General features: G+C 31.2%; 1 protein-coding gene across 2 annotated transcripts; it reads left to right on the top strand.

Annotated features, from left to right (window-relative positions):
* Positions 1-2,477: 2,477 nt before the first annotated feature.
* LOC127728404 (WW domain-containing oxidoreductase-like) lies at positions 2,478-17,553 on the top strand. Of its 2 annotated transcripts, none has more exons than XM_052235765.1 (8): positions 2,478-2,771; positions 4,711-4,796; positions 5,344-5,551; positions 7,606-7,640; positions 10,090-10,317; positions 13,575-13,728; positions 15,742-15,868; positions 17,203-17,553. In XM_052235765.1, exons 1-8 carry the CDS (start codon positions 2,696-2,698, stop codon positions 17,300-17,302), a joined length of 1,014 nt encoding a protein of 337 aa, XP_052091725.1. In that variant the 5' UTR covers positions 2,478-2,695; the 3' UTR covers positions 17,303-17,553. The 2 variants fall into 2 exon arrangements, with proteins under 2 accessions (XP_052091725.1, XP_052091726.1); XM_052235766.1 differs by having other exon boundaries at positions 2,480-2,771; positions 10,111-10,317.

The following is a 17,553-nucleotide window of genomic DNA, read 5'->3' as shown; positions in this document are numbered from 1 at the left end:
GATCAGCACATAAAAACAGCACAGCCGAACAACACATTGTATGTCAGCCGAATAGATCGACGCACAAAAGTGACGTCACATGTAAATTTCCAAAAAATAGGATAGAGTTAAAGATTAGGTTTGTAATACCGATATTACATGTATTTATGTATTTAATAACAATGAAAATTACAATACTTATTAATATAAAATTGTGTTAGTAATTAGATAATTAATTGTATTATCTAGCTATGTCACCTAGCTAACACACCTACACAGTAATTTTCGTCTTTATAATATTAATTTATAGCCATTAAGGAGTCTTATTTAAAGACTTTCAGATTTATTTCGAAGGGCTAGAACTTTTAAACCAAAATAATCTATCTTTATTAATGTTGTGCGTCCAAAGCGCTTTTTTGGATTTACCATCGTCGGGTACGCTCGAACCCACAATATGAAAGCATAGGATGCATAAGTACTTTTATTCGTGTGGAGCTTTATGAACACAAGAATAGCAAATCCAACTGAGTTCATATTTGCTTGAGGAATTTAGGACCTTAGTCACTTAACAATTTATAAATTTATCAACACAGAATTTAAGAAAGTTAAAATATAAAATGAGTCAATATGACTGCAGCATGTCACAAAAATATGTTAGTTGAAACTTACGTATCCTTATATGATTTCTTACTTCAGTCAGGTGCAAAGATCATTACACTATTTAGTATATGATACAGTTTTAACATCCTTTTCTGTTGCCAAGTAATGTATACGTTTATATAATGAACAATGCACGATGCAGATAAAGCAACTAAGAATAGTTTTTTTATACACATATGCACTTTAATGGTACTACAATCTGTTGATACCTTCATTTTGGCATTGCACAAGGTCATGTTTTTCTCGGACTGTTAATGACGTCTTTACACTAAATCCATTGGAAGTTGGATGTGCACTGATTGATATTTTAATCTTAGATACATGATTTTTTATTAGTTGTTATTGGCTTTGAACTAGCTGTCAGTAACTACTCTCAGATCTGTACTTAATGTCCTTTTTGTTGTTATGGATGAGGGATGGATAAATACCCTGCCACGTCCGGTCTGTGTTTATGTTTGATGTTTTACTGCTTTGTATCGATCTGGTGAGTTAAGCCTTTTTTAACTGATTTTTATAGTTTGTTCTTTTGTTGTGCTGTTACACCACTGTCACGGGTTAGGGGAGGGTTGAGCGCTCACAAACATGTTTAATCCCGCCATATTCCTTATAAGCCTGTCCGATGTCAGGAGCCTGTAGTTTAGTGGTTGTCGTTGGTTCATGTCTCTCATATTTGTTTTTCGTAAATTGTTTTGTTATAAATTAGGCCGTTAGTTTTCTCAATTAAATTGTTTCATATTTTTCATGTCGAGGCTTTTTATAGCCGATTATACGGTATGGGTTTTTCTCATAGTTGAAGGCCATACGGTTGCCTATAATTGCTTACATCCACTCTATCTAAACTTTGGTGGATAGTTGTCTCATTGGAAATCGTACCTCATCTTCTTATTTTTATAAGAAGACAAGTTTTTTTAATTTGAATAAAAGAATTCTTTGAAACTCACTTTTAATGGTTTTTATATTTTTTTTTTATTTTTTTATTTTTTTATATTTTTGTTGTTGTTGTTGTCTGACTTTATATAAATCATATGAAAGTTTATTATATTTCAAAATTTACAAATAAAAGCATGAAAAGTAGAAAGAATTATTGTTTCAAACTAGCAGTTACAATTCATATTCAGATATTAATGTTTCGCCCCGTAAATTCCCACCAAAAGCGTAATGCACGCGTGTATCATCTCCCGTAAATGTTTTCACTTTCAATGAATTGTGTTTCTTCAACCTTAATATATTAACTACATTAAAAAAATGAAAATATGCATTACCTTACTTATATACCGTCATTTTTTTTTGTTCTGAACAGTTTGCTCGAAATGAGCTCCCATTTTATCGATCAAAAGTGTGATAAAAATTTCTGTTGCGATTATGGAATAGCTCCTTAATCTAGATATCATTAGATAAATACCGTTATGGTCCCCGTGAAGGAAACAAATACAGGGGAAGTCAATTACGGTATTTCAATTATAATACAATCTTAAAAACTTTTTAGAAGAAAATGATTACAGGTAAATCATTTCAAAGCTTATGGGTTTTAGTTGAAGATTAAGTGAATCATAAGTTACTGTACATTAGATTTTTTAATATGTGTACTTTACATCACCTTCAGTGCTATATACGGTTTCCTTATCACCATGATACACACTGTGAAAGTTTACCTCATATAGAAAAAAATCGCAGTATAAGAAGTATTGATTGAAATATAGATATAAATGTTTTAATGGGTGCCGCTGTTTTTTGGGTTTATCACATATCATATGACATATCGGCAATTAGTTCAAGTTACTAATACTAATTATATACAGATAAGTGTCCAGAGCATATAAGGTAAAACAAATCGATTATTTTTCTACCTACCTGTGTTTTACTTAATTTTACATGTCTACCTTATTATTTCGTTCTACCTAATTGTATCGTTCTACCTACAAACCTTTTCAATGGCTATTGTTAGAGTGACATTCAAATCGTTGTAAATAATATATAGTGTATGGGCGTATATTTAATTTGAGGAAACGGAGAACATTACTTTCGTAGATAGCAAGCTATTTGAAAAGATTACACGATGGGAGGAGGAACGTCATTCCCAAGAGAGCCATTAGATAGAAACAAGGTTGTCATTGTGACAGGTGGTAACACTGGTGAGTAAAGAATACATTTTCTTTGCTTTATTATTCAAACAAGTCCCAGATAACGGCGGAGAGGAGGCTTGTTGTCATTAAGTTGTGCGGTTAAATGCCAGAATATATGTTTATCTCAAGAAAATTTGCAAAAATAATATAGCTTTTTTTTATTTGTACCAGATATTTTTTTCAGTCATAAGTATCACAGTCGGGTAACGATAGATGGCTACTTTGATCTTAATTTAGGTGAACAAATGTTTTAAAGACATTTGCAAAAAAAAAATCACTCATGGAAGCCTTTATGCCGAATCATGCAAAATTCTGTTTTTGTATACATGTATTAAGATACTTTAATGAAAGAACATTTGCCACTGAACGACTCTTCTGACTCTAGAATATTATTTTTACCAATTTTACTTGCATTTTTATAAAGTCGTATGTATTCTAAGTGTTTTCATTAAATCATATATTTTGAGTAAACACATTTAAAATATGAATGTCAATGATAACATTCTACGGAAAAAACATTACCAACACCACAGACAATGCTTTAAACAGACAGTCACTATATAGCCCTGATTTCTACAATCACTGACTGTCTAAATGCAAAGTGTATAGTATCAGTAACAGTATAAAGCACAAGTTATGCGCGCAACACATTCTAAATGATCAAATATTATAGTTGCAACTCAAATAGTCATGGTTTTTCTTTTACAGCAACGGTAAAATACAATGATAATTGCTTGTTGTTAAAACAATGGAATAAACAATGTAAAACAATTAAAGGTACACTTATCAAATCAATCTGTAATTAAGTTTAAAGTTTTAATAATACATAGTCATTACACTGTAACAAGAGGCTCATTGATTAACACTTATTTATAATTTGACAATAGAGAACAAAACACTATAGTATTATACACATTATATACAAACGTATTGTCACATTGCACAAAGATTGAACTGATTGACCAGACCTCGATATTGAAATTTAATGAGAGGCAACTCGATTCTATTCAATATGAGCACATGTTGAGCTATTTGTGATCAATGTAGCCATTGTAGGGATCGATGACATTCACGACCGTAGGTTATAAATTGACCTTAGATAGCTTTGGCTATCATTTTTATGTCCTTTTTGGTAATATAGCTCATCAGCTGATTCGATCCTTGGCTTTTAAATATTCGGCTTTGAGCGTTCCTGATGAAGGTAAACCCAGAAGAGCCATTCGGACGCATGGAATTTATTAAGTCTTGTTTTCATTTTTTATAGGACTGGGTCGATAACGCTGCCGGTGAACTATCAGTCCCCGAAGGTTTCATCATATCAGTAATCCATATTTAAAATGTCCGTTTATAAATTATTTTATTTATTTAAGATACTTTAATGAAAGTAATTATTGCCACTGCTTGACTCTTCAGGCATTAACGTATTGTTTCAACCAATTTTACTTACATTCTTATAAATTCGTCTGTGTTTTAAGTGTTTTCATTTAATCATGTCAGTTCTCATCCAAGTAATATAAATTATATAAGTAAACATGGTATAGAATACCTTGATAATTATTGATGAAGTGTGCATTGAGTTTGTATTCAATAATCATCTATTAAACCTTTCACCGTTGAATCGTCAAAAACTGTTCGAAACATAAATAGTTATCTATTAAGCCTTTCACTGTTGAATCGTCAAAAACTGTTCGAAACACACATGGTTTCATTACAGTTACGAATATCCCTGATAAATATTAAAAGTCAAATTACAGAATGAAGTTCATAGTAGTGAAACCACATTCATGCGCCTCTTTCTCATGTACGCAGGTGTTTAACGTCAAAATAACGTTAGCGTTAGGACTATTTCGTTTATATATTACCAGTATAAAAAATTGATCTATGTTAAAAAAAACTTGGTGATCACTTCAGGTCGTATACTGTTAATTCAAATGATTTTTTTTTTTAGGAATTGGGTATGAAACTGCAAAGTGGATCGCTATGTTGGGTGCGAAGGTCATCATTGCATGTAGATCAGAGACCAGAGCGTTGGAGGTAAACGATTTTCAAGTTAGGGTTTGAATATAATTATTGGGGGAGAGAGAAACACATCTGGTAAATTTTACACACAGAAAGTATCTTTTTTCAAATTGTACTCAATTGCCAAAAGAAAGGAATTGTTTAATTACAACTGTTTGTATAATTATTTTTTATAATCGAACTGGAGTTTTTATCTTTTGCAAACATTTAAATGTGGATCCATATCAAAGTTTGATGACAAATGATGGAACAGGATGCCTATTTACATACGTTAAAGGAAAGATGACCTAAAAGGTTTAATTGAAAATAATTTATAATCAAACTGGAGCAAATAAAACGTTTTTATTTTTCAATGTGTAGTTAAAGTTGACCGTGTGAAAGTTTTATGCAAGAGCTTACCATATGAAAATTTCTTTGGTAGAAGAGCTCTTCTTATCAATCGGCTAAATTGACCTGATGTCAATTTGCGGCAACCACATCATGTTGAAATCTTTATTATCTTTTTAACACTATTTATAAAGTATGTGTGTATGTCACATTTAATTTAATGTGTATGTAACAGGCAATAAAAAGAATGAAAGAGGAATACTCTACAGAAAAACAAAAGGGAACCAAAGGAATCATCCAAGATGGCGATATAGATGTTACATTTTTGCAGGTTGATTTGGCCTCCCTACAGTCTACTAAGAAATTTATTGAAAATTTTAAATCTTCTGGTCAAAAGTTGCACACACTAGTTTGTAATGCTGGTTTGGGTTTTCTTCCACTAGGTAAGTTAATAGATATAAGAAGACACCTGCGAAATCGCAAGCATGTGAATTGGATTGTAAAGTTTTGTTTTGTAGTATTTTTTTTTATTTGCATTGCCATCTGATTAAGTAAATAAAGTAATTACAAATGTTGATAATGTCTGAACAATTTTGTCACGTTCAATTTCTCTACGTATTTATTGTGATTGCCATTTACTCAGTTTTGTTAGTCTTGGACTAATTTGACTAGTAGTCGCGATAAATGACCATATAGCCGTTTTGTGCTGAGGCTGCGTAAAACAAACATCGATCAATCAATTAAACTAATTTGAATGGTTTTTGGTCAAATTTATGTTTCTTTATGTACAATGTTGTACTTTGCTGTTTGGTGACCATATGCTTACATGGGAAAAAGAAGTATTGTAAATATGTTGAAATTTGGTATTGTATCGTGACCTTAAACCGAATTAGATGTCTAAAACACTCAAAAATCTTGCTTTTTTCAAGACCATCACTAAATAATGCAGTAACTGAGAATAACAACTACACCGACCATGCTAACTTCAGGACATAATGTCAGCTTATCATTATAATCTAGTACATAAAGATAAGACATACACGTAAAAAGCATGTTTCTTTGTTAAGTAGTATTGATATGTCTATATTACACAATAAGGTTCCAACTCCCTAAGGCAAAGTTCACCTCAGATGGTTGGGCTATATTAGTAGGTTTATTTTGGTTATATAGCTCGTCAAGTATTCATAAAATTATTGCATACAAAAGATTTAAAATGAGTTATGTTCTTGGAAATGTGGAGTGCATAGTAAATAGGTTTATAAAAGAGTGGCGAACGATACCAAAGGGACATTCAAGCTCATAAGTCGAAAATAAACTGACAACGCCATAGATAAAAAAGAAAAAGATCAAAACACAAAGAACAGTATACAAAACACAACATAGAAACTAAAGACTGACCAACACGAACTTTATAAGCGACCTCTTTCTTGCATTGCTAATGTATTCGATGGAATTCACATGAAATATTTCTATCAGCAATACTCATTCGAATTAGGAATTCGCTGTTGCTTAAAATCTTATGACGCTTTGTATTGCACAACTCGTGGAATATAGGAAACTGTCCTGTGATCAAATGTGTTGTTGACCAATGAAACTGATAATAAAGATTTCTATTCATGAGAATACAAATATTTAATCAAGTTTTGTTCCAGAAAATTAGATAGAAGATTTATGTTAAAAATATCTAAGACATGTTTTAAAGAAAGTTCCCCTCAAAAATTTGAATTGTAGATGTCTATATGTTATTACTTTAATGACCTTAAACATACAACGGTGTATAAAATAACAAATCATTCAGATGGTAACTGGTCATTATCTTCTGTTATATATTTCATCAAAATTTTGGTGCCTTCCCCCTCCCCTTGACCATTGCATTCTAGAATTTCTGTTTGCGCTTTTCAATCAGATGTGTGATCTATATATTTGACCAAAAGGGTTAAAAATAATACTTTCATACGGTTGCTGTAAATTTTCAACTTAATGAGATTTCTTTCATTTGGAATGTGATGAGATTTTATAAGTACCTTATGAAAAGATTTTTCGTACCTATTAGTTCCTTGGCTTTGAAGGATCTTAGGCGCAAATAATTACCCTTTTCTAATGAGGTTTTTTTGTATGATCTAGATAAGATTTGTCAGCGGGTTCGTCTTTGTAATAGCTTTCAGTAGTATTAGAATAATGCTTTTTTCATAATGTTCAAGGTTTCAATGTTATAAGGGACTAACGAGACCCAAACTAACATTTTGCATGGTGCATGCCACAAGAAATGTAGGTTAGCAAATAAAATATTTGAGATAATATATCCAGCATTCGTTTTCTTAAGCACAATGTTGTAAAAAAACTATTTATCAAAATTGCATGAAATATATATATATATTTTTTTATATTTTACAATAAGACCTTTCTGATTCCTTCAATATAAAAAGCGAGGAACAAAAGAAAAAAGTTGAAACAAATTATCAAAAAAGCGTTAATTTATCTATTTATTGATTTTCAGAATTTACAGAAGACGGAAACGAATTGTTATTTCAGGTACTATTCTTTTAAAGAAGTTACTTTAATATACTTAATGATGTTGTGTTTTAGGTCACCTAATCTTTAGGGGTTATGTGAGCTTATGCGATCACTTGTGTCCGTCGTCGTCGTATGTCGTAAACTGCTCTTAAAATATTCTTCAAAATAATAATGTATGGCGTGTTTTTGTTCCAAAAACCACATGTAAGAGTAGAACATATGGATAAAACTGCGAGTGTTGGCTGTGCAAAACAGTTAAAGCAAATTTGACATGGTAACAGGAGTTGTTAAAAAAAGATCTACCCTGAAATTTAAGAACAGTCGGACAAACCATTTTGGAATAATTGCCTTAAATTTATTTTCTTTTTATAAGTTTACAGTTTTTTTTTTTAAATATGTTGAAAACTTAATTGATAGATAGAATCTTTAACCAGAAGAAATGAAAATCTACACAGCATATGAAATAACTGAAATCAGTCGACTACTTATAGGAGTTATTGCAGTTAAATCCCGATTTTCATCCAAGTTTTCAGTTTTGTCTATTATCTTGAAAACTAAAAGAGAGAAACTTTAAACAGCAAATTTATCAGCCATAGACAAGATCTACAAATATTTTAAATGGTCAAAATTGTCAGTTGACTCCTCATATGATTTATTGCTTTTTATTTATGATTTCAACCATCTTTTACATTTTTGGCAATCACTATATAGTAGTTAAGGAGATACGTTAAATGGCTAAAAATGATGAGCACAGTAGGATCAGCAAGTAAGTAAAAATGACAGAAAGCGTATGCCGAATCCTTTTAGGAGTTATTGTCCTTCATTGACGTGTTTCATCCATGTTTTGCTTCTTTTGCTATAATCTTGAAAACTATAATAAAAGATTGAAGGAAACTTTATTTTTAAACAGAAAAAAACAATCAGCTGTAATAGATCTACTAATAATTCAAATGTTCGAAATGGTCAGTCGACTCCTCATTGTAGAAATTACCCTTCAATGACGATATTTACATATTTTTGCGTTTGTCTATTATCTCAAAACTATAAAGGATATAGAGAATGTTTAAACAGCAAAGCAATCAGCTAGACATTAAACGATAGCCTAATTCGTTGGATGATTCTTTATAGGATCTATCATCCTTTATTGATGACTTGTACCCATTTTCCTCTTTGGCGAAAACCATTGAAGATATAGAGAAATTATTAAGAGCAAAAATGATCAGCAAGTAGAATCTACAAATAAGTGGCCAAAATCGTCAGTCGACTCCTGATAGGAATTATTTCTCTTCAAGAACAGGAAAATTTTTATTCTTTTTTGTGTTTTTTTTTTGTGTTTTTTTTTTTTGGCTTTATCTTAAAAACTATAATAGAAAGAAACTTTAAACAACACAAAAGATCATCTAGAAAAGATCTATAAATAATCTACAACGCGTAAATTGTAAGTCGATTCCTTAAGTCTTATGGTGGTTATTGCCCTGAAATGATGATTATTTTACTCATTTTTGTCGTTGTTGGCTAATATTTTGAAAACTCCAATAGATATAAACACATTTTTAATAGCAAAAATGATTTTCATAGTGTTGAACCATTAGAACAAGTTCCAACAAGGACGAAAGAAAGAAAAACAAATTTGTTCTAAATTCACAAGGCTGATTTTTCTATCTCAGATTAAATAATAAGCCGGATCGTGTACTCATATACAGGGAATAGACATATACTGAAAAAACAATAAAACATTGTTATGAACAGAACGTCAAAATTTGTAACTTCACAATTTTTATGGTCGCCTTCAAAACTTCTAGAGAGCTGTTTACTCTCTAATAATCGAAGATGACAGAGTTATGGGGTTTGTGTCAATGAGACATAACCACTAACGACACGAAACATGGATAAAGAAACCAAAAGGACATTTAAATTCATAAGTCGAAAATAAACTGACAACTCCATGACAAAAAAAGAAAATGACCATAAGAAAAACAACAGTACACAACACACAACACACAACATAGAAAACTATAGACAGAGCAACACAAACCTCACAAAAAAACGGGGATGATCTCAGGTGCTCCGGAAAGGTAAGCAGATCCTTCTCCATATGTGGCAGTTTAGCACGTGAGGCGGGTGGTGTTTTCACAACCGGAAATGCTTTCTCAGTAAACCACAGAGCTTTGTTTTCTCTCAATTGCATTCGATGTCCACTATTGCCATTCCATCATTTGTTCGTTTGGGTCTTGACTAATGCTATTAAAAGTGTCAGGACTCAACTTATACATATTCAACGAATAAACATGGAAATGTATCTTCTATTATTTCGACGAGTTGTAAACAAACATTGTTACTGTATAATGAAAATAAAAACTTGAAAATACTTTATTCAATAACACAAAAGAAGGAAAAAGAATACATCTTAATAATGTCGTATTGAAAATGGTTTTAAACAAAACTAAACAAATATAAAAGGATGTAGACTCGTGTGACTATTTTACAGACCAACTACCTAAGCCAGTTCCTTATATGTGTACATCTGATACCTTTGATGGAAAATTCCGGTTCAGACGACTGTAGAATAATAATGGTGTCAAGTAGTGTACATGATTTTGCCCCACAGTTTGACATTTCAAAGGTTCAAGGAAAAGATTTGAAAAAAAGTTCTTATGACGAAATGGGATATTATGCTTATAGTAAACTGTATCAGGTATGTATGTAGGGTTTTTCAACCATGTCATAGATGTCAGCCTTCTAAATGTAGAAGATTCATTTGACCTAGTCATTCTGTTTAGCTTACCTGGCCCAATAAGACAGTGTGAGCATTTCACATCACTTGCTGCTCGTCACCTGTCGTCTGTTAACTTTTTAAAAAATCTACCGGCCACATTCAACCACACTTGGCTACAATCATTATTGGAATTTTTTTTTTTTTTTTTGGTGTTTGATAACCCAACCTGCATACCAAAATGGCCGACATGGCTAAAATAGAACATAGAGGTAAAATGCAAGTTTTGTCTATTACTAGTATCTTGCAAACCACTATAGAGGGGGTTTAACAAAAGTTTAGAATGTTAAGATCTACCAACTGTTTATTAACATTAAAACTATCAGATGACTTCTTATAGGAGTTATTGTCCTTAAAAGACAAATTCTAATATTTTTATAATTTTTGTGCCTAAAAGCTTGGCAACTATAATATATAAATTGCAACTTTAAAGATAAAAATATCAGTAAGACCATATTTACCATTTAAATGCGTTTTTTGACTATTATGTTGTATTGAAAACTATTATAGATAAGTAGAAGCTTTAAAAAACAAAAAAGATCAGCAAGACAAGATCTACAAAAAAGTCAAATGGTCTAAATTGTCACTCGATTCCTTATTGGAGTTATTATCCTTTTAATAAATGATGTTTTTGCCTGTTTTCTTGAAAGCTATAATAGAGAGATAGCAACTTTAAAAGCAAATATGATCAGACAGACAAGATCTACAAGTAAGTTGATATTGCAGAATCATTACATTATACCCTATAGGAGTTATTGCCCTTTGATGATGAGATTTTCCCTTTTATGTTTTGAGCAAAAACTATAGAAGATAGAGATAAACTGTAAACAGAAAAAATTACCAGCAATACAAGATCAACAAAAATAAGATTTAAGTCATGAATTATGCTCTAGTCTACAATGTTGGAGAGTGTCAATTGTCGAAAATGCAAATAAACCTAGATGAGCGACATAGACTCTTTAGCACCTCTTGTTTGTAAAGCAACCAATTCATTGAACACAAATGACTTTTCAGTTTAACAGATTGGTGAACTTGATACCGACAAAAATGTGTAAACGTCATTTCTAAATTTTCATAATTCCTAATCTAGATATTTACTATATTTTTCATCTTAACTTTAAAGAGACATTTAAATTATTGTTTACTTGTATACAATCAATTTTACATACGTAAATAAAACATTAAAAAACGTTAAGCCAAATACTCTGAACTTTAATCATGTCGTTGCAATAACCTTCTTAGATTAATATCAATTAAAATATGTTATCACATTCGACTTTTCCCATATTGTTTTTCTACAACTGTGAGTTAAGAATAGTTTGGGCTTTTTTATTAGTTTGTATCTTAGAAACTTCTAGTATGAGTATCAATTTTACCCTGTAAAATAACATATATGAATAATTTTCCCTCTCGCGTCTGGTATACCTAACTTTGTTTTAATCATTGTCCGTAATGTAAAAATTTTGAGAAGATTTCAAAAAGGTTGAGTTTCTCTGTTGTTGTCATTCACAATATTCTGCCTTTTCAGATAATTGACAATATGTTTTCCCCTTTTTTAAAGATCATTTAGACTTTTCATTTGGTTATTTCGATTTTTTGTATACATTTTATATCTCCAGGGGATCTTTATATAATGTGTTGTATTTGCTTTTTGTCTTTTTATTTTTGTTTAGCTACGATGTTGTCTTTCGTTGTTTGACTTTATGTCCGTGCTGTTTCCGGCGTTGGAACTGTCGAAGTTTGGGATAAGGCCCGTTTAAAATCAACCACTAATGGTTATAAAATTATATTTAGTTTGAAGTTGTATTAATATTAAAATATGTTTCATTTCCATGGTAATAATTTATCCCTGCCTCTTAAGTCGTGGTACATTGACTTGTAAACTTTTCCATAATTTACTGGATTCTACTGGATTCGACAATTGGGAACTGCGACACCATATGGTTGCAATGACAAAATTGATGAATATGTATTATATCTAGTCCTTCTTGTAGCTTGGTGAATATGATTTGTTCAATTAATGATTGGAAACCACTGTTACAAACCCACATTCAAACCAATACAAAATTACAGCTATCAAAGATTCTTTTGTGATTATGTCAGGTCAGTTTTTCAGGAACCAATTATTCTAAGTGGATGATATTTGGTATGCAGATGCATTAACATTTAAACAAATAAATTTTACGGGGATGTTGTTTTTTCCGCACCTCAGCAGTATTCCATTGAATTCACACCTTTTAAACCACAGTTTGGAACATTGAAGTTTGTGATTACGTCCATTTATCTTTATACCTGTATATTGATTTTGCACATGAAACACTTTAACATTTCCCTAAAACAGAAACTTTTTTTGTTTGCATTAGAATGCATTAAGGGACATTTTGTTTTATAACTAAAGTTTGTCTAGATATCAAAATAAAATGAATTCTATGGTTTTATGCGTCTTAACACACATGTAACGTAAGCCACAATATTCAAATCCTGAATATCTAGATATAACCTTGCATTTTGATGAGATCTTAAATCAAGTCAAGTGATGAAAGTATTCAAAATTGCATTGCTCAATTAGGATGCCTTTCCCCAGTTGACAGCACACGCGTCCTGCTAAATCAAATTGTAGAAAAGCGAAGCATTCAAATAAAAGAGTTGAACATACATGATTGATTTTGTTGTTGGAAATGGAAATATAAATACTTAAACTGTGTTTGTCCTTTGACTAAATTGAAGAGTATAAAATTCATCAAATTGTCAATTTCGCCTGTTACAACGATCATACTGTCATCATTTACAGTATAAGGTCACAACTGTTTGTGTGTTGTGGTTATATAACATTTCTTTTTATTTTAGACTCTTCTAAACACATATTGTAATAAAAATAAGGAGATGTGGAATGATTTCCAATGAGAAAACTATCCACTAAAGTTCAAATGAGTTTGATTTGGTTCTTAAGTGATTGGTTTTATTTGCTGTGTGTCATGTTCTAGCTGAAATGCAAAATTGAGGAACTATTTGATTTATATAATGTCGTAAGTTGTTTTGTTTTGTTAAATTAACATTAATCTTGTATCCTGGTACTAATTCGTTTCTCTCAGCATCCCAAATACGACAATCTGTTATGTTATTTTTTTTCCTGTAGGATGCATAGGTCATCATTTTATATTCCTCGATTACGATTTCAGGTTATGCAGATGTATTTTATGAATAGTAGGTTGAAAGACACTAATGTTTCAGTCCTATCTATCCATCCTGGAATTGTTAAAACAGAATTTCAGAGGAATTTCCACCAATCTGGTGCTTGTATTGTGCCCATTATAAAATGCTTCATTTGCTGTGGTAAGTATGCATTTTTTTAAATTATAACCAACCTTTTTATTGCGTTCAAATGAACTTATTATCTCTTTTTCTCTTCTGTCCAGAAGTTTGCAAAAACGTGACATAGGTCTTTATGTTTCGAAGTTATCAGACGTAGTGTCAATCTGAGTTGTCAAAAAGTCCTCTGATTAGTTAAATTCAGAAATTAACCTTTTGGTCGGCTATTAATAAAAGTTATGCTTTACTCTTTGGAACTTTGTTTACCCTTTTCTTCATTAATGAGTTTTTAAAAAAGGTTAAAACTCATAAAACGAGATAAACTAACAACGACATGGTAAAAAACGTTTCAGACATACAAGTACACAAAAAAAACACCAATCGTGTTGCTTATTGTAATAGAATAACAAGGGATATGGGGTATCCATCCATGACACAAAATCAGTACATGCTCAGCAAAGAAAAAACAAAAAGCAAAGGAATACCGCTTTTATTGCTGTTCTTCATTTCAAATCAGGATTAAAAAGTATCGAAATGTATACTCCATAAGCAGGCGCTGCTGTAATGTTGCTACATAGAAATAGAAATTTCACAATTTAAAGCTAAACTCATTCCTTTTTTCTTAAAGATTTGTACAGACTAAACTGTTTAAACTGAATCCTTCATTTCAAGTTCGATGAGAAAGATGCGTTCTTAACATTGCCACTAAACTTTGTTTAGTGAGAGGATATTATCTATATAGCGGCACGTGAAGTAGAAGGATGAAGGTCGCCTTGATTCATTCTTTCTGAGAATGAATAAATTAACAAATCGGCAAGAAAAGGAGAACGATTGTTTATTGAAAACCCCGGTCCCCAAACTTAATAGATATGTTGCCATTAAAACAATCATTCATCTTGATGATGACAGTCTCAGATAATTTTTTGTTTGGATCAGTGTTTTTTGTTTTTACAAAATATGATAATTCCCTTCCTAAAACAAGATATTTGTATTTACGTTGGCTATTCTTGTTTATGAAATAAAGTAGGACAAACTCTTTCAGTCTTTAATGTCAGAATGAGGTAAATGGTAGAGAAGTCAGATGTGTTTATACTGTTTTGAGAGGAAAGAGACTTGGGTTGTATTTTCTCTAACAGATTTGTGGAAATTTTAAGTATCCGCATCCGATTAACACATCACCAGGAGTAGGTGGTTTCATAATAACTCTGCAGTTTTTGATTGCTGATACAATTGATGTTCATAGTTTGGAAAGAGGAAACATTATCCTCTACTTGTGTATTAATATCCATTTAGACTTCATTCATGCTTTATTTACTATGGAACTTATACATTGTTTAGATGAAAATATTGTTGTTTCGATATAAATCTGTTTTTATTTTCTCTTGTCTGCCTCTTCTTCAAATTAAAGATAATACTTTAAATATTTGGTGAGTCTTACGCTTTTAAGTAGAAAAGTGATATTTTTGTCATAACAACTATTTGAAATTGACATTCCCACCCACTCCCATAAAATTGTTCAGCTATATTTCTTTATTCTAGCTCGGTTTGACAGTCTATGAAGTTTCTGTTTAGCTAAATGACTTAATTGACAAAGGATATAGTTACAATGCTATTTACCAATTAAAAGATGAATATTGATTGTTCAACAGACACTTCAGAGTTTTATTTGAAAATCGATTTATTTCTCTTTAACATTTATCAAAAGCGACTTGTCGCCGGATTTGATTGTCATTAGCATCACGATGTGTGCAACCAGTGGACAAATTATTGCCTACCCTTCTGAAGTACCGGAGTTCGCAACAGGTCTATGATAAGTTCTTGACGCTTAATCTTATGTTTTCCGTGTAATGTTTAGTCAACCGATCTTTCTCTATTTATTTTTTGTCTTTTGATGATTCTATTTTCCGTCCGCCAACTAATGTTTTTGTAATGACCTCTTGGTATATGTTTTTGGTTTGAGTATAAATTTCTGTTAAAATACTTTTCAGGCAAATTAATGTGTCAGTTAGTATACATTTATCATTATATTCATTTTAGGTTGCGCTAGAAATGCTTTCAAAGGTGCAGAAACTGAGATTTACGCTGCAGTAGCACCTCAGCTAAAAGGAATTAGAGATGTCTACTATGTAGATTGTAAACCAAAAACTACAGCTAGCCAGTCAAGGTAAAAACAATTTTATTTTGTTAAAATGAGAAATAAGTCATCTTTTGTAAATAGAACACCAACTATTGATTCTTTTTAATTTGTAATAAAAAATAAAATAACAAAAATACCGAACTCCAAGGAAAATTGAAAAATGGAAAGTCCCTCAACAAATGGCAAAAACACATCAAACGAATGGAAATCGACTGTCATATGTCTGACTTGGTACAGGCATTTCCTTATGTAGAAAATGGTGGATTTAACCTGGTTTTATAGCTAGCTAAACCTCTCACTTGTATGACATTCGCATAAAATTCCATTATATTGACAACAATGTGTGAGTAAAACAACATATACCGAAGTATTCGATAAAAATGATGTATTTCAATTTATTTATTTTTTGAGGCTAAAAAAGTACGCTTAAAATAAGCTTTTATAAAAATGAAATTTCTATATTAGAAAACATGAAAGACGACAAATTCAAATCAACTGATGATCAAGAAATTCGCGTTGAAAGAAGTTACTAACAGTGTTTACAAAAAAGCAATTTAAATTTTTTAAAGTTTTCCACTACAAAATAAAAAGAGAATTTACAACAAAAAAACTAATGGAACATATTATCAGTTATCCATAAATTGGCATCGGAAGGAAGGAGTTTTTTCAACTTTCTCATACCATTGTTGTGCAGATGATATATATGAACAAAACAATTTGTTGAGTATATTAAAACTAAACAGCACTTAATAGCACAATAACCCAGTCAATGACATCATGAGGAAAACAAGAATTTCAACAATAGACAAATGTCTTTACAATATGTCACGCTTCAAATCGTCCCGAGGTTAGACAGGTTTTGAATTCATTGCCAATATCTTTCATTCACAATAATTTGTTTAAAGGACGGTTAGAAATCATTTTTTTAGCATTGACGATGTTTGCATTTTGATCGAAATTCAGATGATAGGATGCATTTTTGTAAAACAAGGTGTGCCATTTCACCAGTCAAAATTATCCTGAAATGGATTAAGTTTCAGTAATACTGCTACAAATTTATACATCATCTACTCTACCAGCTTTTGGTTCTGACTGACTGAAAGTAAATTCAGAAAATAGCATTTGTTAATCCAACGTTTTATCTATAATTTGGTCAGAAATATTTTTAACGTGCAAGCTGGCAACAATAATTTGATACAGATGCTGGCGTACAAAATCATTAGCATGGTATCGTTGATGAGTTTTTGATGAGAGCCTCAGATTTGCTTAACCTGCGTTCTTAAATTTTTGTTTAATTTATATTCCTATGGCCGTGACACTGTATAATCTGATATAATCCATATGCTTCATCTTTTTTTTAGAAATAGTGAAAATCAAGAAGCATTACTTAAACTTTCTCTCGAACTGTTGAAAGACTATATTCCGGACAGTTTAGCTCAGAGGTGGTCACCGATCACATAAGAAAACTGTATTTCTTAAATAGAGTTTGTCAATTTGTCAATTTATTGTAAACAACATTGTATAATAATAGTGTACTATCTGAAGATGTTACCTTATTTGTCGGACTATAATGTTTTGTGTCCGTCTGCCTTAGTTCTTTGGAAAATTTATCAAAGCGTTATCATGCGTTTTCTTCTAATTTCATTAATTTTCCCTGTATGTTTGTATTGCTTTGAAGTGCTTCTAACATGTAATAAAAAGCTATCTCTGTA

The sequence above is a fragment of the Mytilus californianus genome, unplaced genomic scaffold, assembly GCF_021869535.1.
Source record: "Mytilus californianus isolate M0D057914Y unplaced genomic scaffold, xbMytCali1.0.p SCAF_2, whole genome shotgun sequence".
Taxonomy (NCBI): Eukaryota; Metazoa; Mollusca; class Bivalvia; order Mytilida; family Mytilidae; genus Mytilus; species Mytilus californianus.
Note: the sequence above shows the minus strand (reverse complement) of the source record. Positions and strands in the feature narration are given on the sequence as shown.

Coding starts and splice junctions, on each gene's coding strand:
- LOC127728404 (XM_052235765.1), top strand. CDS start 2,696: ATGGGAGGAGGAACGTCATTCCCAAGAGAGCCATTAGATAGAAACAAG. Junction 7,641..10,089: donor GAAACGAATTGTTATTTCAG/GTACTATTCTTT, acceptor AAAAGGATGTAG/ACTCGTGTGACTATTTTACA. Junction 15,869..17,202: donor ACTACAGCTAGCCAGTCAAG/GTAAAAACAATT, acceptor TCTTTTTTTTAG/AAATAGTGAAAATCAAGAAG.